The following is a 7,557-nucleotide window of genomic DNA, read 5'->3' on the forward strand; positions in this document are numbered from 1 at the left end:
TTTATTTTCAAGTATTTTATTATGTTAAATGCTAAATTAAAGTCAACCTGTACTAAAATTATAAAGTAAGTCATCTAAAACAATAGGTCTTGATTAAAATTACTTTTGACTGCCTTATTTTATGTTTGACTATGCCATTGTACCTTGATCTCCTAGGAATCATTAATTAGTATCCAAAATTTAAGATTTTCTGTAACCGATAATAGTGTTATTGCGCTTTTAAATCGCATTGTTACATAAATCGTCATGTTAATTTGTATAGAAAACAAGAGGAGAATAGAAGAAAGAAAGAGGATGAGGAGAGAAAAAGAATGGAGAAAGAAGCTGAAAAAGGAAGACGACCTTCTTCTACAAAGTAATATTTTTAAAAACTTTAAACGCCTATAGAGGCGTTTAGGGGCACTTTATAATAGGATGGCAACTATCTTTTTCTAACTATTCTATTTTTTTGATCCATCACACAAGGCTAGCAGAGTTTTACATGTCGAACTTCAGAGTTATTTAAATTGTCTAAAAAAAGTCATTCTACGTCATGAACTATCAAAATTAGTATAAAAGAGAAGTTTCGCTACTTAATGTTTTGAATATATTTTAGAAAACTTGGCATAAGAGAATCCTTATCGAAACAGGGATCCAAACAAAATTCAGTGGAAGAGGGTGGAAAGGTAAATAAAACTTAACTTATTGGGTAAACGACTAGACATATTCTACATAGTTATAGAGTACCTTCGGTACTAGATCGACAAACTATTACGGACAAAGCAAATTGTATACAGGATGATCTTAGATTTTACATAGAAGTCGAGAAAATTACATTACTTTCATTGTCTTATTGACTAACGGACAGACAATGTTAATTACAATGTAGCTTCGCTACTTTTAAAAACATTTTGCACAATATTCTGTCAAACAACGCCCTTGCTGTTGGGTTGCATGTAACTTTGTAAACATTAAAATATGATAAACCTTTTAACACATTAGTAGTATATAATAGAAAATATATAGTTATATGTATTGTATAATATATACCTAGGGATTGCTATTACCTATTTTTGTCTGTTATGTCATATTATACCTATTGGGAACTGCGAAGCAGGGGAAAAACTCTACCCCACTCCCTTATTTTCAATATTTTTCATAAATTAGGGAAGGGGGTTTCAGTGCTTGACAGATACTTTATGGGAAAGAACAAAAAACTTTCTATTTTTTTTGTAACTTGTAACGAAAAATAAGTTTTCTCTAAGTGCTTTAACCCTGTCTTGATAATGGATATGTTATTACACTAGGATGTTACACCAGATTTTCATTTTCTCTAATAAATAACTTGTAGCTGTCTAATATAAAACCCTCCTTTACCCCATACTCTATTCACCTATTTTATAATGAACTGACCAATAAGCAACCTAAATTGACTACAATTTTTCCCCTGTTATAATATCCACGTATATTCTACATCCATTGTCTTAATGCATGTACATTGTACATGTATGTGTCTTTGTTCAAAACTTTATATCATTTTAATATATTCTATTATAAACAGTTTACATATTAAGCTCAAAGTTAACACATTTAGTTTTGTTTGTTTAAAAGGGATTTTTTATGTGTATTGAAGAAAGCTTTTACAGTTCGGAGTTTGAAAAGTATTTAATCTATCATCATTTTTCATTATCAAATTGTAAGGGGTGATTTCAGGTTTTTTCTTTAAACACAGATTTTTTATAAGCCCTGATATTTAGGTATTAACGATATAAAATCGCATTTGCAAAGGCAGTCGTAAAGTCTTAATGTTTTTAGAAAAGATTTGATTCTAGATATAAAAATTAAATATGATTTAAATTAGTGTTGGGCCGGATATCTGGTTTTTAATGCCGGATATCCGGTAATTTTCCGGACATCGAACGTTGGCCAGATATCCAGCCGGAACTAGCATTATAAATCATCCGGATATCCGGTATCCGGCCAAAAAAGTATCCGATCCAACCCTAATTTAAATATTAGTAGACGAGCACATAACTTCAATTAATTGAAAATAAGGGGAGGAGTAGTTTGTCGTACATTTGTGTTACTTAAGGCTTGGTTTGGTTAGGTTATATTGGGTACAGTAATCATATTTAAAGTATTGCTTCGAAACCGGTTTGATTAGAACCGGTTCTTAGCAATACTGAAAGAAAAATAATGCATCGTATCGTATTACAGAATTTTTTAATAAATAATATTATAACAGTTGTTATATTTATAATATTATTTTTTTACTATACGTGGAAATCTGTTAATAATCGATGTAAATAATATGTAACTATTATCATTTAAGACAGTAGACTTGATGTCAAACTCCCAACTCTTTTAATGTAGGATAATTGATTGAAAATATTAATTTTCATTGTCAACAAAAAATGGGGAACGTCATTAATTTTATCAAACCGTTTGACGTGAATAGAACGCAGCTTTATTCAAACCTTGAAACATATGAAAATGTTGATAAGAAATGGGAATAGTATAAAAATAGATCTGAATGCAGTCATGAGGAGAATTGAAGCTGATCCTAATTTTTTCAAAGATTTTGAACCAGAAACTGTTAAAGGAATTAAAACATTTTATATTGATTTACATTTAAATCTATTACGATTGCATTAAAATACTTGAAGTAAATTTTTCAATTACTCCCTTTTTAATGTGTAAAAATGTTCCTTGCTTGTTAATTATGCGTTTTGTATATATGGATGTAATTTCATTGCCCATTAATATAATACGATGATGATATATTTTCAATATATCAGCACATAGCATTCAGATCCCCTTATTTGATTTAAGTGGGAAGGGTGTTAAATAGTCTAAATTAAATTAGCCCAAAGAAATCCTTAGACCTATAAGAAGTTTCGAAAATGGAGAACTCAATCGGTTCTTTTTGCAGGATCATAACTAAAATACAAAAATCTTACTATCTTACTATGATAGGATGAATATTTCATAACAATATGATTTTTAATTCCATTAATGAAATTGATAGCTCTAAAAATCAATGACGTCATAACCAAAGTGTCAAAGATCAAACTAACCTCAGGTAAAATTACCAAACAAAATAGTTCCAAGAAACTTAATTGCAAAGAAGTTGATGCTGAAAGTACAAGCAAAGAAACATCTTCTAAAAAAGGGACTGTTTTAATGGTATTTTGATAATATTCACGTCCCTCTTTTACCCAAAAATTGAGTAAATGGACATTGGACTGTAAATTATACTTCTACCCAATGTTTCAAAAGAAAAATCTGTTATTCGTTGGCTTAAAACTTTTATTTAATTTTGAATGTTTTTTACAGATTAGTAGCATCCAAACTTCTACACTAATAAATTTTATCTACAAAAGGGATAATTTTGTTTAACATTATTGTGAGTGTACATCAATTTATTATCGCTTTTCTTATACCTTAAAATCCTAAAAAAATAGTAATCTTTATTCAAGAAATACAATTTAAAACAAAACTAAAGATTTTGTTGTGCCAAAGATAGTGGTTAGTGATTGGTCATTTTTTGACTTTGAAACCAGCCTTACTGGATCATTGAAATTATTTCAACTTTCTAGGGTAGGAAAAGTTTCCAAAGATATATCTTACACAATATTAATGACAATTCATGAACATAGATTTAACTTTTAAGACTTGATTGGATATTTAAAACCTTTTTTTAGAATCTTTTAATAAATGTAAGTTTGACTTAATCAAAGGCTTTGATAACATCTTAAAATATATGTATGTAACATAACCTATGAGATCAATTATAATCCTGTAATGTAAAGTACTATAATTTTGTGTCTAAAAATAAAAATCTTAGAAAATGTCAATTTGAATTGTATTACTTTTTAGAGAAGCTTTATAAATGTCTTGGGATAGTATTAGGCTATTATTCCCCACCTTTTCTTAGAGGCTATGGACTAAATATCCAGTACTTTTAAATAGTATCATAGATAATTATCAATGGAAAACTTTTTCTATAATGTCAGCTGTCCAACACCCTGTTACCAGGCAGTGAAGTTGAAACAGAACCCACAGAAATACTCCCCTTCACATTTAATGAATATGTTAGGTCTACAAAATTTTAATCAGATAATCTTGAAGTACTCTCTTGAATGATCAGTCTTTCCAAACCAAAGACACTTTTAAGCTGGGACCGTTTACCTTTGCCTGCGAACCAATACTTCTCGTAAAGTTACATTTTGCCGACTTCCCTTACCTACATTATTCTATTAGTCAGAGGTTCTTAACCTTGGAGAAATGCTGAAAGATGACAAAAAGTACAATCCATATAAATTAGATAATGCTCTCATAAATGATTTTTCACAGAGGGAGGGGACTTGGACTGTAAATTATGGTACATTAAGTTTCTTTCACATCTTCTCTTATTCGTTGGCTAGATTTCTTTGAATACTTTTACTGGTTCCTTATTGTTTTGTAAAAAGTAATAGTGTCCAAACTTTTCCTATAATGATTTCACTTTATAATAGGGATGTACTGTTAATACATTGTCTTACTCCTAAAGTTCCTTAATATTTTAAGCAATATTCCTCAAATATTTGTTTTCTTTATCAGGCATTGTAAGCATTTAATAGATGGACTAAAGGATTATTCTGAAAATTATGAATCTTCAGATGAATGGATAAGGAAAGGCTTATATTGGAAGTGACTTTTTAAACTTGTTTTTAAAATTTCATACTTTTAAAGTAAGAATTTGAAATTTAGCTCTTCAAGACTACAAAATGATTTTTTCCTCAGTATTCTTTTATTTAAAATCATATTATTAAATTAACAAGAATGTCAAATTTCTTAAGTAGCGAAGCACAGGAAATATTATGGATAGACAAACATTCTAAGCTAGGTGTAGAATAGATGCACAGTGTCTTAACAAGTGATATTGTAAGTACCTAGAAATTAAAAATATCATGAAATCTTTCAAATAAAAAATGTAATGGTTTTTGTAACTGACAGACCAACGAACTGAGTAAATTTTATACTGAATGATCATTTGTACAGAGTATCTACACGAAAATATCAGTCTGCTATCTAGTCTATTTACAATTACCACTTTATAAAGTACCAGCGGCTTTGCCCCTAGCCTCTAGAGGCTTTTTTTTATTATTTAGATTTTTAAAAAAAATTTTGGAGGGGGGTTGGGGGTGTCCTACCCCCCAAGAAAATAGCTTAAAACCATTACAGGACCAGTAGGTAGATTCTCTGAAAAGTAGAGCCCAATCGGTTTAGTGGTTACTGAGATCTTAAGCTTCAGACAGACAGACATCATTCTACTTTGTATTATACTAGTGGCTTCGCCCCTAGCCTCTAGGGGCTTTTTCTCTAAAGGTTCAGGGGAGAATTAAAATTTTTTTTTTACATTTTTTTTAGATATTTTCTGTATTTTATAACTTTTTATAACTTTTTATAACATTTTATAACTCTTTATAACTTGTTATAACTGTTTATATTTATTAATATTAATTTATATTTTCTAAACCCTTTGAATTTTTTTCTCTTTTTTAATGTTTTTAAAAATTTCTTTGCATTTAGCCTTTTTGGGGCTTCGCCCCTACAGGAGAAGGTAGGTTTTTACAATCTTTTTGAATTTATAAAAACAAAGTTTAAAGTAGAAAAGAAATTTAAAAAGAAGAAAAAAATTAAAAATATAAAAAATAGGGTAGTGCGGGGTTAATGCGGTCATCGGGTCAATTCCGGTCAAACGACCAACTTTTTTAAAACCGTTTTTTAACGGTGTTCTAAACGTTTGCGAGAGATCTTCAGAAAAGCAAAGTTGTAGTTTATTGCCTATACTTTCATTTCTTACTTCAGCAAATTTTTGCCCTCAAAAAGTTGCAAAAAATTTCAAAATAGGCCATGTTCAATCTAAAATTGTGAAAAAATGGTAAGTCCTATCGACCCCCGGGTTTTTGTAAAATGAAAGATATGGCATTCATTTATCGTTTGCAATTGGAGGCGTTGTTCTAACTTGATTTTTTCATAATTTTTTTTTCGTCTAAAAAAAATGGTCTATTCCGGTCACTTTTTTTACTTTTTTTTATTACTGTATTTATAACTGTATAATACCCTAATGTTTTATTTAGGTGATCTGGAAGCATAAACAACCTAAATGCATGACCTAAGCTTTAATCATTGCCTTGCCTGTTGTGTGATGTACATTACTAGTCATTTTACTGCTTGTATTATGTCATGTTTTGTTGCCTAAGCTTTTCAATTTGTAAAGACATTAAAAAATTTTCAGACACATTTTTATAGTAATGGGAACGCCTTAAAGTGATCGCGAATTTAATTTTTCAAAATGCATTTTCGTTTACCTTTTCGTATTTTTAAAGTAATTTTCAAAGTATAATGCCTTAAAAGTTCAACTAAGTTAGAAAAAAATCAGTTTAAAATGCAAAGAGTATTTCCACGTGAAAATAATGTTAAAATCTGTGCAAGAATTAAATTATGAAATAATAAGCTATTTCTTCGCTCACAGATAAAAACAAAAAAAACAATACTTAGGAAATATTTTTATAATACATCTCTAATAATATTTGTCTTCGAACTTTCTTTAAAATGTAATGAAAAAGTTTGGTTTATTTTATAAAATTATTGACCGAATTTCGGTATGCTTGAGCTGGTATAAAGACAATAGAAAAAGTGTTTAAATCTATAGAAAGAATGATATTTAAGAATTAAATTGTTTAAAAAGTAAAAATGTATTATATTTGCTATATACTTCAGCAAAAAATTCAATCATTTTATTAAAGTTTTTCCATAAAAACAAACATTATTTTTTTTGTTCCAATGAAAAGTTATTGTAATTTGTCACACACACACACACACGCACACACACACACATACCTTACCTATCTTGCCACACACACGCACACACACACTATCGTAGTATAACACACACACACACTTAACGCACCACCCACGAACCCACTTGCTACATAAATAACCAGGGAATTAGAGGCATAAGACAATGGCCGATAAATTAATGGATAATTTTAATGAAAATATACACAAAATTACCCATTTTGTAAACAATATTTGGTGGTTTAAACATTTGGACACTCAAAGTAATAAACCAACCAATTAAAATTCTATGAAAGTCCCCAAAGTTAATTAGCCAACTAACAAAATGTCATTAACTTTGGGAACTAATGTAATAAAAAGCCAAATATCCATTTCCTCCCTGCATACAATTACGTACAGAAGGGTTGTACAGAAGGGTAGTTTTAAATGAAAAGATTTAACAATATCCTAATTTATAAAGTTGTAAGCTTTTTTTATCTGTAGAGAAGGGACCGCTGAAACGATATGGTTCACTTTTACAGTGAAGCTTCTTATAGTTTTTGGGAAAGGTTTTAGGCTATTTTATTTTTATTAAAAAAGTCGTTTGTTGGTTTTAAGCTATTTTTCTGCCCTTTTATAGAAAAATCTAAATTTATATTTGGTTTCTTTTTATACAACTATATAACTATAACAACTAACCCCCCAGGTAAAAATCTGAATGTGTGAGAAAGAAAAACAGAGAGAGAGAGAGAG

At 29.4% G+C, this 7,557-nt stretch overlaps 1 protein-coding gene across 1 annotated transcript in view; it reads left to right on the top strand.

The window, feature by feature from the left end:
- The window catches only part of LOC145314071 (uncharacterized), a 32,232-nt gene that overhangs the window by 7,309 nt on the left and 17,366 nt on the right, over nt 1-7,557 (top strand). The window contains exons 7-8 of the mRNA XM_080153817.1: nt 263-355; nt 596-665. Of these exons, the coding sequence (XP_080009943.1) occupies nt 263-355; nt 596-665 (163 nt within the window). The remainder of the gene's footprint in view (nt 1-262; nt 356-595; nt 666-7,557) is intronic.

This window comes from Acartia tonsa, chromosome 3, assembly GCF_053477335.1.
Source record: "Acartia tonsa isolate MP-2025a chromosome 3, ASM5347733v1, whole genome shotgun sequence".
Taxonomy (NCBI): Eukaryota; Metazoa; Arthropoda; class Copepoda; order Calanoida; family Acartiidae; genus Acartia; species Acartia tonsa.